The 20,326-nt window shown below is 45.1% G+C and overlaps 1 protein-coding gene across 2 annotated transcripts; it reads left to right on the top strand.

Annotated features, from left to right (window-relative positions):
• Positions 1-927: 927 nt before the first annotated feature.
• On the top strand, positions 928-18,917 carry RBX1 (ring-box 1). 2 transcript variants are annotated; one of them, XM_012459047.3, is made up of 5 exons: positions 928-1,076; positions 3,234-3,312; positions 10,974-11,044; positions 14,993-15,078; positions 18,731-18,917. In XM_012459047.3, the coding sequence occupies exons 1-5, from the start codon at positions 999-1,001 to the stop codon at positions 18,741-18,743; spliced, it is 327 nt and encodes a 108-aa protein (XP_012314470.1). In that variant the 5' UTR covers positions 928-998; the 3' UTR covers positions 18,744-18,917. The 2 variants fall into 2 exon arrangements, with proteins under 2 accessions (XP_012314470.1, XP_064224188.1); XM_064368118.1 differs by lacking the exon at positions 14,993-15,078.
• Positions 18,918-20,326: the final 1,409 nt, after the last annotated feature.

The following is a 20,326-nucleotide window of genomic DNA, read 5'->3' as shown; positions in this document are numbered from 1 at the left end:
GCCGGGCGTGGTGGCGTACTCCTGTGATCCCAGCACTACGGGAGGCCAAAGTGTGAGGATCGCCTGAGCCCGAGTTCGAGACCAGCCTGGGCAACATAGTGAGACACTGTCCCTATTTAAAAAAAAAAAAAAGTCAGAATGCCTCACAAAATTCAAGAAATACAGTGACTTCAGGTGGGTCTGTTTCATTATAGCTCAAGCAGCAGAAAGAGGACACAGACCGGGAAGAAATCACCCTACGCAGCTGACAACTGAGGAATGGGGAGTGGGGACTGACGCACGCTACGGTGAAGCCGGGCACCCCGACCAAAGGCGGTCCTAGGACTGCGACTAGGCGGGCAGGGCAGGACTGGGGGTCTGCTCAGTCTGGCCTTAGGGAGGGCTGAGGTCTCCCTTCTTCCCATCGAATCCCAGAGCAGTTCCCGAACAGAAATCGGAGACCAGATGGTGCCTGTGCTCCAGCCCTCTCAGGAGGACTGCACCTCGGGCCTGGCTCCGAGGCGGGTCAGAGTCTGCGAAAGACCAGCGAGAGCTCTCGGGTTCTGGGGCAGGCGGCGGGCACCCACCCCCGCGCCTTCCCCCGCCGGCACCGGGAGCTGCGCGGCGACCCGGCGAGCCCGACAAGCCGGGTAGGGCTGCGGCGCAGGTCGTGCTCATGCGGAGGAAACAGCCGCCGCCCCAGCTGACGGAGTGTGGACGGGGGCTTCCCAGAAGAGGCGGCGAGAGCGAACCCTTTCGAACATTTCCACCAGGCTAGCTCACGTAGCCTCCGCCCCGCCCCAGCCACTCCCGCCACCACCCCCTCCCCGGCCGACACGACGCGGGTGGGGCGATCTGCGCCAGCCCCTTTAAGAGGCGTGGCGACGTGCTCCGCCCCCACCTGCCCCTCGCGCGCCAGTAAGGGGTGGGGTGCGGGAGGAGGTGCCGGGAGGCGGGGGACTGTGGTGTGCGCAGTTGCGCAGGCGCGGTGGTCGGACGACAGACCTTCTGGTTCCAAAATGGCGGCAGCGATGGATGTGGATACCCCGAGCGGCACCAACAGCGGCGCGGGCAAGAAGCGCTTTGAAGTGAAAAAGGTTGGGTCTCGCCAGCACCTTCCTCAGGGAAGCTAGAGAGGCGCGGATCTGGCTGGCAGGCCCCAGGATGGTCGAGGCGGGGAGTAAAGGGTTTCATTTCAGGGCGTTCCTGGGACCGGGTACCACGAAAGGAAGCCTGGGGGCGGGTCTTAGAGTTGATCGGCGTGACGGTGGCCCACTTTCAGGGGACGTGTTGGTTTCGCTGTGAGGCTGAGGGGCCAATTACGGAGCTGCTTATTGAGATACTCGGGGTTGCGATTTGGCGGCAGGAGCCAAGCGCTTGAGCTGTCACTGGAGTGGTTGAGAGGTGGGGGAAGGACAGGGTGGGGTAGGGTGGGTGAAATGGGGAGTCAGAGCGACTGCGGCGGTGGAGGATGGGGCAGTGCGGCGAAAGCTGGGAACAACCTGAGGTCGTACTGCATTGGAGGCCTCTAAGGGGCCCCGCTGGTGATCTTGCCCCGCCCCTTTTTGAAGCTCGGGGTCCTCTCATTTTGAGGAATCCAGACTTGGTGCTCGACGAACCGAGGCCTCCATTACCCCATCTCTGGGCCTCACACCGTCTAAAGAGTCTGGAGTGTAATGCTTGGCTCTTCTGAGACGTCTGTTGTCTTTTCACATAACCACCCCAGTCCTGGGTTCCCTGTCACGTCCAGGATCTCCCCCTTCCAAAATAAAAATAAAAAGCATGGTGGCATTTGTTAAGAAAATCCGAGCCCAAATCCTGTGGCATTTAGGGAGGGTTGAGTACTAGTCGCGAATGACTTGGTAAGAGTGGGAAAGCAAAAATGGAACGTGTCTTTTTATATGAAATGCCTTTTAGTGGTTTGCCACAGTTTGGGGAAAAGTGTCGATTCCCACCTAACATGAAAACTGTTCAAAATGGAGATTCTAAAATAGGGAAGATATTCCTGGAACATCTGGTTAAACACTGACATATCCCCCGTCCTAGTGCTTTTTGGTGTCTCATTGTGGCCACTGCTGCTCAGTTACAGCCAGCAGCCATATTGAAGAATAATAGAAGAGGGGCTTTTCCTCCAAGTTGAAGCTGTGATGTGAAAAGTGGGAAAGGAGTTACTAGGCACTGAGAATGGGGTTTGAAAGTGATGAAGGTTTGGCAGTATTCGTAACTGAGGAAGCCAGAGTCGAATAACTGAAATGCCACTTTTAGTTAAACTCTTACTGGAATTATCTTAATAGAAGACATATAAAAGTTGGGAACATCAGTTTATTTTATGGTAAGAATCAAATAAAATTCTAGTGAATTCTAGAATTTGTTATGAAGTAATCTGCTAAGATTTAAGTGATGACCTTGGTCTGTGTACTGACTCGGGTAGTTAATTATCCAGCTTATCCCATGATTATCCATTTTATGATCCCATGATCATCTTAGTTCATTCTGTTCCCTAGCTTTCACCTCATTGCTCATGCTTCCGGAGCTCCCTGGAAGAGCAGATACTTACTCAGATTTTGAGCTCTTCTGCAACTGCCACAAAAACCTGCACAGTAATTCAAGTTTGTGTTTATTAAGCCTACAACAGGCAATTAAAAATTGTTCCTAATTTGCTTACATTGATACGGCTGACTAAATTATTTTATTTCATTTTTTTAATTTTTTTTGAGGCAGAGTTCACTCTTTTGCCCAGGCTGGAGTAAAGTGGCACCGATGTCAGCTCACTGCAACCTCTGCCCCCCAGGTTCAAGTAGTCTGCTTCGGCCTCCTGAGTAGCTGGGATTATAGACAACTGCCACCATGCCCGGCTAAGTTTTGTATTTTTACTAGAGATGAGGTTTCGGCATGTTGGCCAGGCTTGTCTCAAATTCCTGACCTCGAGTGATCCCCTCGCCTCGGCCTCCCAAAGTGCTAGGATTATAGGTACAAGCCACTGTGCCTGGCCACTGACTAAATTATTTTAAACTATAGGAAACAAAAGATGACTCATTAATTTCTGTGTTCACATACGCAGCCTTTTGGAGAATGGGAGAACATACATGTAGTCTGCCGTTGTCCTTTGATATAATAAGAATAATGTAATATCCAGAAACTTTTGTTTGGTGGTTCCCTGTGGCTGAAGAGATGGTAACTGCAGCTGCAGCATGAAGTCATAAAGAGTGTGTGTTACAAGGAGAATGCATTTTTCCCTCTTTTTGTCTTTCCAGTGGAATGCAGTAGCCCTCTGGGCCTGGGATATTGTGGTTGATAACTGTGCCATCTGCAGGAACCACATTATGGATCTTTGTAAGTAATTGGAGGAGGATGGGAGGAAGTTGAGAAGGTTACAGAGATTGTGACTATCTTGATGTGACCAATTTTCTTCTTCACAAGGATGATAGAAGCCTACACTGAGCACTCAGTCTTCTGTATCTAATCTGTTTGGTGTGTTGGAAATAGAGTAGTTTTTTAATGATGTCCTGGAGGCACACCCAGCTCTCAGAATAAATCTACTCAATCTAAAGATGGCAGGAACACATTTAGAATGAATTGTGGACAACAGGCACTATTGACTCTTCCTACGTATCTCCCATCTTGTACCTAGACTCAAAGGTAGAAATAGTCAACGGAGGAAAATAAACTTTGAGCTAAAATGTTCTATCTGAGGCCAGGCACATTGGCTCAGTTTGGGAGGCTGAGGTGGGTAGATCATATGAGGCCAGGAGTTGACCGGACTGGCCAACATGGTGAAACCCCAACTCTATTAAAAACACAAAGATTAGCCAGGCATGGTGGTACATGCCTGTAAACCCAGCACTTTGGGAGGCAGAGGTGGGCAGCTTATTTGAGGCCAGGAGTTCAAGACCAGCCTGGCCAAATGGTGAAACCCCGTCTCTACTAAAAATACAAAAATTAGCTGGTTGTGATGGTGCATGTCTGTAATCCCAGCTACTTGAGAGGCTGAAGCAGGAGAATTGCTTGAACCTGGGAAGTGAAGGTTACAGTGAACTGAGATCACACCACTGCACTACAAGCTGTGATCTACCCGCCTCGGCCTCCCTCAGCAAGACTCTGTCTCCAAAAAAAAAAAAAGTTCTATCTGAGCTAATTTTTGCTGGTCAGTGTTTACAAAGGAAAGAAGCCTAAGGAGTAAGGATTTTGTATGTTAGCCCCAAACATAGTTAAAAAAAAAAAAAAAAAGACATAATTTCCAACATCTAAATAGGTAATTAATTGCACTAAAGAAAATTTATTTAAATCTTCACATATTTTATTAAATGTAGTGGTACATAGTGATTCGATTATAGCCTTTGATGGATTGATTTCCTGTCCTTACAGTAGTAGGGACAAGAATGTTGATCATACCAGGAACAGTTGAGGTTACTTTTTCATCCAGGAACTAAAATGATTTGTTACTGAGGCCGGAAATGAAGGAAAGAAACTTCAAGTTTCTAGAATTGGAATTAAAAGAACTTACTTTTCAGATCACTCACCTGCCTTTCCAACTTCATCCTGAGTCACTCCTGCTCACTGTGGTGGTTTACCTGGATGCTTTTTTTTTTTTTTTTCCTAACCGACCATGGTGGCAGAAGCAGCCAAGGTCCCTGGCTACTTTTCCTTTTTTTTTTGTTTTCTTTGTTTGAGACGGAGTTGCTCAGGCTAGAGTGCAGTGGTTTGATCTCAGCTCACTGCAACCTCTGCTTCCCAGGTTCAGGGGATTCTCCTGCCTCAGCCTCCTCAGTAGCTGGGATTACAGGTGCCTGCCACCATGCCTTGCTGATTTTTGTATTTTTAGGAGAGACAGTGTTTCACCATGTTGGCAAGGCTGGTCTTGAACTCCTGACCTCAAGTGATCCACCCACCTTAGCCTTCCAAAGTGCTGGGATTACAGGTGTGAGCCACTACACCCAGCCTGCTTTTCCATTCTTGAAGTGTCCATCCTCTTTTTTAGAGCCTTTATATAGCCTGTTCTTTTTACCTGGAATATTCTTCACCTCTTTTCTTCATTGGTTTTGTCTAACCTAGCACTGTCCAATATGAATGTAAGCCACGAATACAAACATATATAATTTTAAATTTTCTTTTTCCTTTTTTTTTTTTTTTCCAGAGACAGGATCTCGCTTTGTTGCCCAGGCTGGTCTCTAACTGGCTTCAAGTGATCCTCCTGCTTTGGCCTTCCAAAATGTTGTAATTATAGGTGTGAGCCACTGTGGCCTGAAATTTTCTAGAACCCACATTAAGAAAATAAAAAGAAAATAAAAAGGTGAAATTAATCTATCTTACTTAGGCTATTATAACCAAAATATTTTTATTTCAACATGTAATTAATGTAAAAAAAAAAGAAATATTTTACATTCTGGTTTTTGTGTGGTCTTTGAAATTCAGTGTGTATTTTACACTTACAGCACGTTTGAATTCAGACTAGCCACATTTTAAGCGCTCAGCAGTCACATGTGGCTAATAGCTATTTTATTGTGCAATGTAAGACTAACCCATAGTTGAGCTTTAGATCTTATCTTAAACTTGCTCAGTTGTTTTCAACTTGGAAGGCATAAATCAAATATTTTGTGTTGTAAAGCGTCATGGACCAGTCATGGCATATACTGGTCATGTATTGCACTTGGCTTCTTTGAGCTTTGACACTGTTTATCTCTTCACGCTATAGCCAAGGGAGATCAGCACCTACCATAATGTTTAATATAGATGCCATGGACTCATCACAGAAAAACACATGCACGATTTCAAATGTGTTTGGGTGGGGTCTTTGATTACATGCTTGCTAGTTTCTGGGCCTTGCATTTTCACAAGGAGTTAAACCCAGAAAAAATTTTACTTTTTTGGGGCTTTCTTTTGAAAACAGTTAATGATTTTATACAACCCTGATTTTTCTCTATATTTAAGTCAGTGTGTATATGTCTCTGGATATGAGAAAATGCACTTTTTAGAAGGACCGCAAAAAACAAAAGTGATCCATATTCTGCCTTCTCTTAGAATGAAGTGCTTGACACATCACAGTAGGCTTTCAATTAGATACCTGTTTTGTCTCATAATATATTTTAAGTGTCACATGAAGTAGAATATTGAAATCCTATAACAAAATTTATGAAAATATTTTCTAAGGCACATCTTTTATTTATCCAATGATATATCCTGAGCATTTGGTAGGCACCAGGATAAAACAATAACTGAGATCAGGTCTTTACTTTTTTTTGTTTTTTTGAAACAGAGTCTCTCTCTTTCACTCAGGCTGGAGTGCAGTGATGCAATCTTGACTCACTGCAACCTCCGCCTCCCGGGTTCAAGTGATTCTCCTGCCTCACCCTCCCGAGTAGCTGGGACTACAGGCATGGGCCACCTCACCCAGCTAATTTTTTTGTATTTTTAGTAAAGACAAGATTTCGCCATGTTGGCCAGGCTGGTCGTGAACTCCTGACCAGATGATCCACCTGCCTCGGCCTCCCAAAGCACAGGGTTTACAGATGTGACCCACTCAAACTCCTGACCTCAAGCAGTCCACCCTGCCTTGGCCTCCCAAAGTGCTGGGATTACAGAGCTGAGCCACCACGCCCGGTCTCAAGTCTTTACCTTTAAGAAACATACTCTTGGGCCAGTGTAGGTGGAAGCCGGTAATCCCAGCACTTTGGAAGGCTGAAGTGGGCGGATCACCTGAGGTCAGGAGTTCAAGACCAGCCTGCCCAACATGGTGAAACCCTGTCTCTACTAAAAATACAAAATTAGCCAGGCATGGTGGCGCGTGTGCAACTGTAATCCCAGCTACACAGGAGGCTGAGGCAAGAGAATCACTTGAACCCGGGAGGCGTAGGTTACAGTGAGCCAAGATGGCGCCATTGCACTCCAGCCTGGCCAAAAAGAGCTAAACTCAGTTAAAAAAAAAAAAAAATAGAAAGACACTCTGGCTGGGTGTGGTGGCTCGCACCTATAATGCCAGCACTTTGGGAGGCCAAGGTGGGCAGATCACCTTGTGATCTGAAGTTCGAGACCAGCCTGACCAACATGGAGAAACCCCGTCTCTACTAAAAATACAAAATTAGCCAGGCATGGTGGGGCATGCCTGTAAACCCAGCTACTTGGGAGGCTGAGGCAGGAGAATTGCTTGAACCCGGGAGATGGAGGTTGTGGTGCGCCAAGATCACACCATTGCACTCCAGTCTGGGCAACAAGAGTGAAACTCCAAGGTTGCAGGAGCTGAGATCGCACTATTGCACTCCAGTCTGGCCAAGAAGAGCAAAATTCTGACTCAAAAAAAAAAAAAAAGACTCTCAGTCAGATGAGGTAGCTCACAGCTGTAAACCCTACAGGTGTGAGCTACCTCCACTTTTGGGTGGCCAAGGCAGGTGGATCATTTGAGCCTAGGAGTTCAAGGCCATCTTGGGCAACATGGTGAAACCCTGTCTCTATAAGAAATTAGCCAGGCATGGTGGCTTACTGCTACTTGGGAGTCTTAGGTGGGAAGATCACTTGAGCCCAGGAGGCGGAGATGACAGTGAGTCAAGATTGCACCTCTGCACTTCAGCCTAGGTGAGAGAGTGAGACCTTATCTCAAAAAAGAAACACTTTTTATTTTTTATTTATTTTTATGTATTTTTTTTGTTAGAGATAGGGTCTTGCTTAGTTGCCCAGGCTTGAGTGCAGTGGCATAATCATAGCTCACTGCAGCCTTGACCTGGGATCAAGCAGTCCTCCTATCTCAGCCTCCAACTAGCTGGGACCACAGGCGTGCGCTACCAGACCTAGCTAATTTTTTTTTTATTTTCGAAATGGAGTCTCACACTCACCCAGGCTGGAGTGCAATGGCACGATCTCAGCTCACTGCAACCTCTGCCTCCCAGGTTCAAGGGATTCTCTTGCCTCACCCTCCCGAGTAGCTGGGATTACAGGCATGCGCCACCGTGCCTTACAAATTTTTGTATTTTTAGTAGAGTTAGGGTTTTTCCACTGGTCAGTCTGGTCTCAAACTCCCGACCTCAGGTGATCCTCCCACCTTGGCCTCCCAAAGTGCCGGGATTACAGGTGGGAGCCACCTCGCCCTACCAAGAAGTAGGGATTTAAGCTGGGTCTTTAAGGGTAGGGAGGAATTGAGAGTGATAGGTATGGCAGAGAGGAAAGAAAGGACTCTACCATGAAGGGAGCCTGAAGGATTCTCTTTTTTTTTTTTTTTTTTTTTTTTTGAGACTGAGTTTTCACTCCTGTTGCCTGGGCTGAGTGCAATGACACAATCTCGGCTCACTGCAACCTCCACCTCCTAGGCTCATGTGATTCTCCTGCCTCAGCCTCCTGAGTAGCTGGGATTACAGGCATGCACCATCCCACCTGGCTAATTTTTGTATTTTTAGTAGAGACAGGGTTTCTCCATGTTTATCAGGCTGGTCTCGATCTCCTGACCTCAGATGGTCCACCCATCTCGGCTTCCCAAAGTGCTGGGATTACAGACATGAGCCACCGCATCCAGCCAAGGATTCTTTAGGTTTGTAGTGCTGTGGCCACAGTCAAAAGAAAGACTCAGCTAATTTCGTAATACGTAGTCTCATGAAAAGTAAATACATCATATTTACTTTTCTCTGCCATTCTTTTAAATATAGTAGTGTATTCCAGTCTCAATAAGTTCTTAAATACATTGCATAGATCCTAGATTTTTTTTTTTGTGGGGGGAGGATGGAGTTTCAGAGCCTTGCTCTGTCACCCAGGGTGGAGTGCAGTGGCGCAATCTCATCTAACTGCAACCTCTGCCTCCCAAGTTCCAGCAATTCTCCTGCCTCAGCCTCTCTAGTAGCTGGGATTATAGGCACTTGCCACCATGCTTGGCTATTTTTTTTGTATTTTTAGTAGAGATAGCGTTTCACCATGTTGGCCAGGCTGGTTTGAACTCTTGACCTCGGATGATCCGCCTGCCTCAGCTTCCCAAAGTGCTGGGATTACAGACATGAGCCACCATGCCCAGCCTTTTCTGTTTGGTTGTTTGATTGTTTGTTTGTTTGTTTGTTTTAAACAAGGTTTTGCCTTATCACCCAGGCTGGAGTGCAGTGGTTCGATCATGGTGTACGGCGGCCTCAACCGCCTGTGCCATCATTCTCCTGCCTCGGCCTTCTTAGTAGCTGGGACCACAGGTATGTGCCACCATGCCTGGGTAATTTTTTTATTTCTAGAGGTGAGATGTTGTGTTACCCAGGCTGGTACTGAACTCCTGGGCTAAAGTGATCCTCCTGCCTCTGCCTCCCAAAGTCTGGGATTACAGGTGTGAGCCACTGTGCGTGGCCCAATTCTTCATTTTTATCAGTTGGCAAACCAAGTTACTCTGTAGTGTAAATCTGGCTAGCAAAAGTAAGTTATTTGCTTTCCTTTTTTTTTTGTTCTGAGACACTGTCACTCTGTTGCCCAGTCTGGAATGCAGTGGTGTGATTTCAGCTCATTGCAGCCTCTGCCTCCTGGGTTCAAGTGATTCTCCTGCCTCGGCTTCCTGAGTAGCTGGGATTACAGATATCTGCCACCATGGCTGGCTAATTTTTTTCTTTTCTTTTTTTTTTTTTTTGAGATGGAGTCTTACTCTGTCACCTGGGTTAGAGTGCAGTGGCGCAGTCTCGGCTTGCTGCAACCTCCGCCTCCCAGGTTCAAGCAATTCTCCTACCTCAGCTTCCCAAGTAGCTGGGATTACAGGCCCCCACCACTATGCCCAGCTAATTTTTTTTTTTTTTTTTTAAGTAGAGATGGAGTTTCACCATGTTGGCCAGGCTGGTCTTGAACTCCTGACCTCGTGATTCACCCGCCTTAGTCTCCCAAAGTGCTGGGATTACAGGCGTGAGCCACTGTGCCCAGCTTAATTTTTGCATTTTTGGTAGAGATGGGGTTACACTACATTGGCCAGGCTGGTCTCGAACCCTGACACCAAGTGATCCATCCTCCTTGTCCTCCCAAAGTGCTGGGATTGCAAGCATGAGCCTCCACACCCAGCCTTTGTTTTTGTTCTTTGTTTTTTGTTTTTGTTGATACAGTCTGTTGCCCAGGCTGGAGTGCAGTGATGTGACCTCAGCTCACTGCAACCTCTGCCCTCTAGGTTCAAGCAATTCTCCAGCCTCAGCCTCCGAAGTAGCTGGCATTACAGACATGCTCTACCACGCTCGGCTAATTTTTTAGCAGAGATGGGGTTTTGCCATGTTGGTCAGGCTGGTCTCATACTCCTGGCTTCTTGTGATCCGCCCACCTCGGCCTCTCATAGTGCTGGCATTATAGTGAGCCACCTCGCTTGGCCCACTTTCCATATTTTTGAAGGGTGAAAAAAAAATCCTTATTGTGGTATCTCTTCCTCTAAAACCACATATACCCATTAACATCTAGTTTTGTTGGTTTTTTTTGTTTTACTATTTCTCACCTGTAGTGGTTTGAAGTAATTATCCCCTATTAAATAGTTTCTCCTGAAGCTTTTTATTCTTCAGAAGGGAGACTGTTAAGTTACATCATCAGAGAAAGCAAATTTTGCATTAGTAATTCTTGTTCTTTGAGTATTTATCCCCAGTCCTGCTTTACCCATCAGATCTTAATCTCAATCAAGATGTCATCTCAGTTAAGGCAACATGGTGAAACCTCATCTCTACAAAAAGTATAAACAATTAGCTGGGTGTGGTGCCACGTGCCTACAGTCCCAGCTACTCAGAAGGCTGAGGGAGAATCACCTGAGCCCAGGAAGTCGAGGCTGCAGTGAGCCATACTCATGCCGCTGCACTGTAGCCTGGGCAACAGGAGTGAGATGTGCATTTCCCATGTTACTCTTTTTAAACAAGGATAGGAAATCGTCAGAAAGCATACTGTTATCTCTGTCTTCTCTGTTCTCCATTTCCCACATTCATTAAAAAACAATTATAGCTAATTAACCACTTGAGAATTGTTTTGGCTGCTACAGATTGAAACGTTGCTGCTCCCAAGGTCCAGTGATCCTGTTGCTCTTGTTCCTACAGGCATAGAATGTCAAGCTAACCAGGCGTCCGCTACTTCAGAAGAGTGTACCGTTGCATGGGGAGTCTGTAACGTAAGGAAATATCTTTACCTATCAGCATGGCTTGTAAACATACTTCCACTTTTTCTGCTTTGAAAATAGGGGAAAAAATGAGTAGCCCACCTTTCTTCCAAAAGGTATACAAATAGTAAAAAAGATTTTAAATCATCATACTATTCACATGTTACAGGGTAAAAATTACTAGTTACTGCAAAGAGGCGCTTGTCTTGATTATAAAGTGGACCCACGTTTGTGAGCAATGTTTTGGGGCTTCATCTATGGGAATTGCTTTCAACATGTACATACACCCTTTGGAATATTCTCTTGGTAGAAATCTTTACCTTTGAAACAGTCTTTTTTAAAGACCGGGTGTCTAATGGAACTAAGTTTGATGAATAAATTGAGTGTTGAAGTCTCTCTGTATGTGTGTTTGTTTTAAGTGTGGCACATGTACTGAGTTAGGATTTTTTTTAACATGGCTTATGCCAGAAATGTTTTGTATAGCTTTAGTGGACTGAATGGCCTTCCAAGAGTGTGACAGCTGTGAAGGATAGCCAATATCAAATATGTTATTTCCAGCATGTGTTAAAAATTCATTTTTTAAGCTGTAAAGTCCCAGTCACATGAGCTAAAATTGTCTTGTCAGGGCCTCCTGTGTCATGGGGACAGAATACCCACAGTTCTCAGCATGACTCAGGGCTAAGATATTCTAGAGTCAGACCACCATTCCCTATGTTTGTGACTTACTTGCTAAGTGACATTAGGCAAGGCATTTAATATCTCTAATCTTGGGTTCCCTCATGTAAAATGGGGCTGATAGTAGACCCCATCAAATTGTAATCAGGATTAGATGATTTATGTTAAAATGTGATTAGAACAGCTCCCAGCACATAGTAAGCATAAGTGCTTGTTAAAAAAAATCTAAATAGGCCTGGCGCGGTGGCTCACACCTGTAATCCCAGCACTTTGGGAGGCCAAGTTGGGCAGATCACCTGAAGTCAGGAGTTCAAGGCCAGACTGACTAACATGGTGAAACCCCATCTCTACTGAAAATAAAAATACAAAAAATTGGCCAGGCATGGTGGTGGATGCCTGTAATCCCAGCTACTCAGGAGGCTGACGCAGGAGAATTGTTTGACCCTGGGAGGCGGAGGTTGCAGTGAGCCAAGATTGTGCCATTGCACTCCAGCCTGGGCAACGAGAGCGAAACTCCATCTCAAAAAAATATATATATATAATATAAATAAATACAAATTGAGGTAGAGGGGTTACTGTGGAGGTGGTATTCTCAGTATTTTTTCCTATTGTCTTGCAACTCTCTTACCTACACATTTTTTTTTTCTTTGAGACAGAGTCTTACTCTGTTGTCCAGACTAGAGTACAGTGGTGCCATCCCAGCTCACTGCAACCATCACCTCCTGGGTTCAAGTGATTCTCCTGCTTCAGCCTTCTGAGTAGCTGGGATTACAGGTGCACATCATCCACACCTGGCTAACTTTTGTATTTTTAGTAGAGATGGGGTTTCACCGTGTTGGCCAGGCTGGTCTCAACCTCCTGACCTCAGGGCGATTCACCCACCTTGGCTTCCCAGAGTACTGAGATTACAGGCATGAGCCACTATGCCCAGCTCCTACCCACACTTTCTGGTACAACTTCTTCTGTCTCTGTTGGGACCCTTTGGCCAGGCTCACAGTAGCCCATGTTGGCCAGAGGGGAGCTTCACTCTTTTATGGGGATAAAAGAAGTATACTGGGGCCTGGCAAGGTGGCTCACTGTACCTGTAACCCCAGCACTTTGGGAGGCTGAGGCAGGTAGATCACCTGAGGTCAGGAGTTCGAGACCAGCCTGGCCAACATGGTGAAACCCCATCTCTACTAAAAATACAAAAATTAGCCAGGCATAGCGGCGTGCACCTGTAATCCCAGGTATTTGGGAGGCTGAGACAGGAGAATCGCTTGAACCCGGGAGATGGAGGTTGCAGTGAGCCAAGATGGTGCCACTGCACTCCAGCCTGGGCGACAGAGCAAGACTCCATCTCAAAAAAAAAAAAAAGCATGTTGGGCTCTTTGCCCTTTCTAGCATGCAGACATATACTAAGAACCATGTTTATGTGGAAGGAAAAGAGAGTGAACTTCCCCTTCACTTTGGCTAAGGAGAGATTTGCTCAGAGAGCCTGCCATAAAGGAGAGCCAGCATGGTGTGGCAGAAGCCTCTGGGTTAGTCCTGGGTTCTAGTTCTCGGTCTTCTACAAACCAGCTCTGTGAATTAAGCAAGTCACTTGTCTGGGTTTCAGTTTCCTGTCTGTAAAATGAAGATAAAAATATCTGTCATGCTTGCCTGCCAGGGTTGGTGTGAGGGCTCAAATGAGGTAATGTATGTCAACATCTCCTGTAAACTGTCAAGTACTATAAATTTATCTTCTGAAAATTGCACTTTGACTGCTAAATATACCCATTAACACGTCTTAGTAAATGTTCAGGGGTGCTTTCACCTCCCTGCACCTCACTTACAGCCCCCCTGTCCCCAGCACTTGGTGTTCTCTCACTTAGTCGAGCTGTACCAGTACTCTGTACTGCTGCAGCAAAGTGCTTAGTGGATGAGGTGGGAGACGGAGAAGCTGTCCAATAGCCTTAGATGAGCCCGACCCCAACACCTGGTGGTTAAGAAAAATGTCTCCGCTTTCTGCCTTTTGGAAATTCTGCTTTTTCTCTTCTTCACAGTGAGTTATATGAGTCAGTAGAAAAGGGATCTTCCAAAAGACCATCACTCTGGGAGAATATTTGTCCTGTTGGTTACCCTAGTGTACTTGCTGTGGAGTTCACTCTTAATTACTGAGTTATATTTTTTGTCTTTGTCAAAAGACATTTCACAAGATAATAATACATATTATATAATCCCTTAAGTTCTTACATACTTTGGGAGACGTACCGACCAGATTTCAGTTGTTATTAAATGAAGCCTGCAGAGCTTTTGTCATTTGTTTAGGGTGTGAGTTCTCCCTGTGCTACTCCACAGCCCATCAATCACAGACGAAATGAAGGAAGTACTTGCTGTGTCTGTCCTAATACACACATGAGCAGAGGGAGGAGGAGAAGTGCTCATTGCAGAGGAGTTGTGATTAGCATCTGCATGTCGTTAGCTCACACCAAAACACTGCACGCAGATTGTCCTTTTCCCAAATCTAAACAGACTTCTAGCTCCCTGTCAGTTACTGGTGTTCTTGGTACTCTTGTCTTTTTACTTCCTGTCTTGATTACGAAATAAGCCTTTTGATGCTCGTTAGGCTGCTTGTGTGCTGTTTGTCCCTCATAAGAATACTTCCTTTTACCCCAGTTTTCTCCTATCTCATTTCCTAAGACAAAGTCCCTTACCCATTAAACTCATGTAAAGTACTGAGCTCTTGTAATATCAGTATGTTTCTGAATAAATCTGGAAGTAAAGTTCCTTTGACCAGAGCTGAGCTGGGTGTGGGGAGCCTGGAGAAGGGCCTTTCTCAGTTCTAGGTGGACGGCAGTGGCCATGCACTTCCCTACCAAGGGCTGGGGAGAAGGCTCTGCTCCTACAGGTCGCATTCTCCAGGGGCAGGAGGGTGGGAATGAAGCTTGAGGCCAAGAATGGGGATCTTTGAAGTCTGCATGTGATCAGGGGCCTCCTTTCCCAAGGAAAGTGGAAGTATCCCCTTACAGGCTGAATGGGACCAAGGAGCTACATTCTGTGTTCTCTTAGAGAAGAGAAGAAGGCTCAGTGCTAGCACATACTCCTCTGCTTCCTAAACGATTTCTTTAGTAGTAATGACATTTTTAACAAATGCTCCCTCGCACCTAACCAAGATATCATCAGTTGTTGATCTTTTGCCTCTCTTTGTTACCTCCTTTTTCTAGCCTGCTGTACGTCACCCATGCCACTGCCCTGTGGGACCTATTGTCGGTCGAAGGCTGAGCCTGCACAGTTATTTTTAATAAACTATATCTTTTCTTTCAGCATGCTTTTCACTTCCACTGCATCTCTCGCTGGCTCAAAACACGACAGGTGTGTCCGTTGGACAACAGAGAGTGGGAATTCCAAAAGTAGGTATCTTTGGTTGTTTTGATGGGGCTTTTTAACTTTCCCCAGGCTGAAAGGAGCGTGGTCTTACGGATGGAGACATGATATATGCCTTACTTTTTTAAACTAGCTTTTGGTTACTTAAACTAGGACTTACCTATATGGAAAATGCACAGAGGATTAGCCAACATTAGACATTTGCAGCCTAGGATTTCCCAACCTGTTTTTTGTTTTGTTTTTTTTGAAACGGAGTCTCGCTCTGTTGCCCAGGCTGGAGTGCAGTGGTGCTATCTTGGCTCACTGCAATCTCTACCTCCCAGGTTCAAGTGATCCTCCCCACTCAGCCTGTCAAGTAGCTGGGATTATAAATGTGAGCCACCATGCCCAGGTAATTTTTGTATTTTTAGTAGAGATAGTATTTCACCATGTGGGCCAGGCTGGTCTTGAACTCCTGACCTCAAGTGATCCACCTGCCTAGATCTCCCAAAGTGCTGGGATTATGGGTGTGAGCCACCATGCCCAGCAAGTTTCACAGCCTTCTAGGGTCTGTAAAAGTAGAAAATGTAATAATCTACAAACTTAAATATTTCCAAAATTACATCCCATGCTAATGAGGCTCCATGGACTCCCTAATGTCAGGTAGCTTTGGGCTAGACTTGTATCCACCTATCATATTTCAGTGGTTTATCTCACACTGATTAATTCTGATACAGCATTTATGGCTATCCTGATTAGATTTTATTACATAAATAAAACATGACCTGGTAAATTTTTTAAAATTTAAATGGTTGAAAGGTTATACCACAATTCATGAATTTCCCACTGTGGACCCCTGCTTCTGCTTGCTGGAGCTAGCCCTCAGCGACAGGACAGCTTCTTAGTAGATTTTCTGCTTATCTCTTACATGTACTGGCATTTATATGGTTGTGTATATATACATTTTTTGTTGACATAAATGTGAGTATCCTATACAGTAATTCACCTTGTTTTTTTTTCATTTTGTACATTTTGGAGATTTTCCATTTCTACAAATAACGAACTAACTCATTTCTAACGGATACAGAGTATTTCTTTATTTAAATGTACCTTTTTTTTTTTTTTTTTTTTTTTTTTTTTTAAAAGAGACTGGGTTTCACTATGTTGGCCAGGATAGTCTTGAGCTCCTGACCTTGTGATCCGCCCACTTCGGCCTTCCAAAGTGCTGGGATTACAGCAGTGAGCCACCATGCCCAGCCGCTTGTTTGTTTTTTAACATATTTTTTATTTTTAAAAGTCAGTCCCAGGCTGGGTGTGGTGGCTAATGCCTGTCATCCCAGTACTTTAGGAGGCCAAGGCAGGCAGATCACATGAGGTCGGGGATTCAAGACCAGCCTGACAAACATGGTGAAACTCTGTCTCTACTAAAAATACAAAAATTAGCCAGGCATGGTGGCTGATGCGTATAATCCCAGCAACTCAGGAGGCCCAGGCAGAAGAATCTTTTTGAACCCCAGGGGTGGCGGTTGCAGTGAGCCAAGATCACACCACTTCACTCCAGCCTGGGTAACAAAACGAAACTCCGTCTCAAAAAAAAAGAGTGTATATTTTTATTTTTGATAAATAGTGTGTGTTTCCATTCCTAAGAATATACACTAATTTACACTCCCTCCAAATAGTGAGCAGAACTCCACTTTCTTCATTTCCTACCAGTGCTCTGTTATAACATTTTTCCATCTTAGCCACTCCGATAGGTGACAATCAATAATTGATTTTTATTTTTGAATTTTCAGTGAGGTTGGGCAAATTTTCATGTTTTTATATCTCTTAGGTTTTTCTGTGAACTGCCTGTGTGTGTGTATCTTCCTGCACATTTTTTCTTTTGAATTATTGGTCATTTTCTTTACTGAATTTTTAATGGGAAAGGAGTTTTTTGACTTAAATATAAGTCTTTACTAAGCTATTCTTAGGTTTAAAAAACAACAACAAAAAGGATTCTTTTGTTTGTGAAGTGCTTAGAAATACATTATTGGTGCAGTGATTTTGCTTTTAAATTCAATAATTTATTTTCGTAAAACATTTGGAAGTCTTACCAATGCATATTCAGTTTTTAAGAAACCTGCCAAATACTGAGTATCTGAGTGGTACTGTTGGGCTCCCTTCAGCAAAATGTATGCTAAGTACTGTGTAAGGTATAAAAATGTTTGAGATGGTCCTTGGAGCTTGCATTCTATGGGGAACCATGATAGGAATACATGTCAAGGCAGAGCACTTTTCTAAGTTTTCAGGGGACCTTTGTAATTGGCTGTGCCCTGGTGCAGGCTCAAAGTTCCGTTTTGAACCAATACTCTCGTTTTGCCCATACATGTGCCCAGGGCTAAATGTAAGAATTGGGGGCGGTTATGAAGAATTCTTTATTTGGGGTTTTGACTCTGCCACTCTGCCTAACTAGTGACTTTCCTGGGTGGTGGTTATCAGTGCACTGGGAAAAGGAATTCTTCAGCATTCTTTAATCTGATAGGATTGTTCTACAGCCCATCTCACATGCTAGAGCCTAACCTATGTGGAATTTGGCACAATAACCTTTTTTAGACAATATTCAAGTAGATTTCTTATGAGAAGCTATGATCCAGAGTTCCAGTGCCCTAGTTTCTATCCATATGACAAATTATTTTAATCACGCTGACTGCCTAAAATGATCCAGGACAAAGGTTAATAATGAGGGATCTTGTGTTCAGGAAATCTGTTTATATATGGAAGAAATTCCTTGACCTTGTTTATTTTTATTTATTATTTTTTTTGAGATGGGTTCTCGCTCTGTCGCCCAGGCTAGAGTGCAGTGGTGCGATCTCAGTTCACTGTAACCTTTAACTCTCCAGTTAAAGCAATTCTCCTGCCTTAGCCTCCTGAGTAGCTGGGATTACAGGCACCTGTCACCACGCCCGGCTAATTTTTGTATTGTTAGTAGAGTCAAGGTTTCACCATGTTGGCCAAGCTGGTCTTGAACTCCTGACCTCAGGTGATCTGCCTACCTCAGCCTCTCAAAGTGCTGGGATTACAGGGGTGAGTTACCACACTTGGCCCTTTATTTATTTTTAGAATCTTCTTAGAGCCAAATTTGGGTTTCTGGGGAAAAGAAACCCCCCTGAAATCCACGCCTAGCTTCTCTTCTCTTTGTATGGAACTGAATGTAATGAGAATGTACATTCTCTGAATGTAATCGGAGCTGATGATAGATTTTGAAATTGAAGGCCAATCAATTGCGATTCTCACGATTTGGTTTACCCTAAACATGCCTGAGTGCTGGAGTTGAGGTGAAAATAGGCCGCCGTGATCAGGGAGCCCAAAAGTTTAAACTGTCTGAGCTTGGAGTGAGCAGGTGGAGTTCCCTTTCACAACCACCAATGGCTTTCCCCCCTCAACTCCGCGATACCACCAGGCAGCTGCTGGCACCTGTCAGGTGGTTATAGTTGAGTCACAGGGAGAGCCCATCACTAATAAGCAAGCAGTTCTGAACAATGGGGAGGGGAAAGGGAATCACAGTGACAGCCAAGCTAGTGTCATTGTCGTCACCTAGTCTTGGAGCGCACTGTGGTCACTTAGGTTCTAACTAAAGTTGCTCATATGTTTAACCAGGTTTTATGTCTCAAACAGGAAATTACCATGGAATTAATCAGAGTAATTTACTTTGTCTTTCAGGTATGGGCACTAGGAAAAGGCTCCTTCCATCAAGCTTAATGGTTTTGTTATTCGTTCAATGACTTTCCCTGCTGTTACCTAATAATAAATTAGATGGAACTGTGTTTTTCTGCTTTGTTTTTTCAGTTTGCTGTTTCTTTAACCATATTGTATTATGTGTCAAATAAAGTCCAGTTGGATTGCAGAACGGATGCTCTCTCTTGTGTATATGAACAAAGTGAATATAATGCAGAGTCTCCTCTTCCAAGGCTGAAAACTCAGCTTTCCAAAGTGAAATGTTTGTTCATCAGGGCCAGGGCAGGTTTGTCCTGTGAGCGCATTACTTAGTCATGAGGAATCCAGCAGCTGAAGGCAGAGTGTGGATCGCTGGCACCCAGAACAGCAGTCAGCCCTGCTTTCTCCTCCTGTGTGACAGCAGCAGGCAGCTGAATGAGAGGACAACATGGGATTCGGTCATCAAAGCCAGTTCTGAGTCCTGGTTCCACAGCCTGGTTACTGATGGTAATATTGGGAAAGTTGCCTCTCTCCTCTGAGCTTTCCTCCTCCGTACTGTCGGCTTCTCAGGACTGAGTGGCATCACGTGGGCACAGAGAGACGCTTTGTAAAATGTAAAACCACTATACAAATGTGAACTTTGGTTGTGTATGACAACAGCAGTCCCCAATCTTTTTGGCACCCGGGATTGGTTTCATGGAAGACAATTTTTCGATGGACTGAGGTGCAGGCGTGCTTGGGGATGGTTTTGGAACTGTTCTACCTGAGATCATCATGCATTAGATGGACCCGTAACCTAGACTCCTGACATGCACAGTTCGCCGTAGTGTTCAAGCTCCTGTGAGAATCTAATGCTGCCGCTGGTGTGACAGGCACAGCTCAGGTGGTAATGCTCCCTCACCACCCTGCTCACCTCCTGCTGTACAGCCGGGTTCCTAGCAGGCCATGGACTGGGATCCACTCCGCAGCCCAAGGGTTAGGGACCCCTGGTGTATGACATTTTGCTATCTCTTCTTAGCTTAGAAAAAGATAGATATAATCTTGGCTGGCAAAAGGACAATTTATGAACTCAAGTTCAAAAATTGATGTCACACAGCCAGGCGTGGTGGCTCACACCTGTAATCCCAGCACTCTGGGAGGCTGAGGCAGGCAGATCACAAGGTTGGGAGTTAGAGACCAGCTTGGCCAATATGGTGAAACCCCATCTCTACCAAAAAATACAGAAATTAGCTGGGTGTGGTGGCAGGTGCCTGTAGTCCTTGCTACTCAGGAGGCTGAGGCAGGAGAATCGCTTGAACCCAGGAGGCGGAGGTTGTAGTGAGCCGAGATAGCGCCATTGCACTCCAGCCTGGGTGAAAAAGTGAGACTCTGTCTTAAAAAAAAAAAATTGATGTCACAGTGACTTATGCCTGTAATCTAGTCTTTTGAGAGGCCAAGGTGGGAGGATGGCTTGAGTTTAGAAGTTAAGAGACCAGCCTGGGCAATATGGTGAAACCCTGTCTCTACCAAAAATATAGCCAAGTGTGGTGGTGCGCAGCTGCTTGGGGGACTGAGGCAGGAAGATTGCTTGAGCCCAGGAAGTCGAGGCTGCAGTTGGCCGGG

The sequence above is a fragment of the Aotus nancymaae genome, unplaced genomic scaffold (assembly GCF_030222135.1).
Source record: "Aotus nancymaae isolate 86718 unplaced genomic scaffold, 86718_ANA_hifiasm-v0.15.2.pri h1tg000076l, whole genome shotgun sequence".
Classification (NCBI taxonomy): Eukaryota; Metazoa; Chordata; class Mammalia; order Primates; family Aotidae; genus Aotus; species Aotus nancymaae.
The sequence above is the reverse complement of the archived record's forward strand: the minus strand, read 5'-3'. Positions and strand labels throughout refer to the sequence as shown.

Excerpts from the sequence above, each read along its gene's own strand:
- RBX1 (XM_012459047.3), top strand. The coding sequence starts at position 999 with ATGGCGGCAGCGATGGATGTGGATACCCCGAGCGGCACCAACAGCGGC. Across the intron at positions 1,077-3,233 it reads AGCGCTTTGAAGTGAAAAAG|TGGAATGCAGTAGCCCTCTG; the intron begins GTTGGGTCTCGC and ends TTGTCTTTCCAG. Across the intron at positions 11,045-14,992 it reads TTGCATGGGGAGTCTGTAAC|CATGCTTTTCACTTCCACTG; the intron begins GTAAGGAAATAT and ends CTTTTCTTTCAG.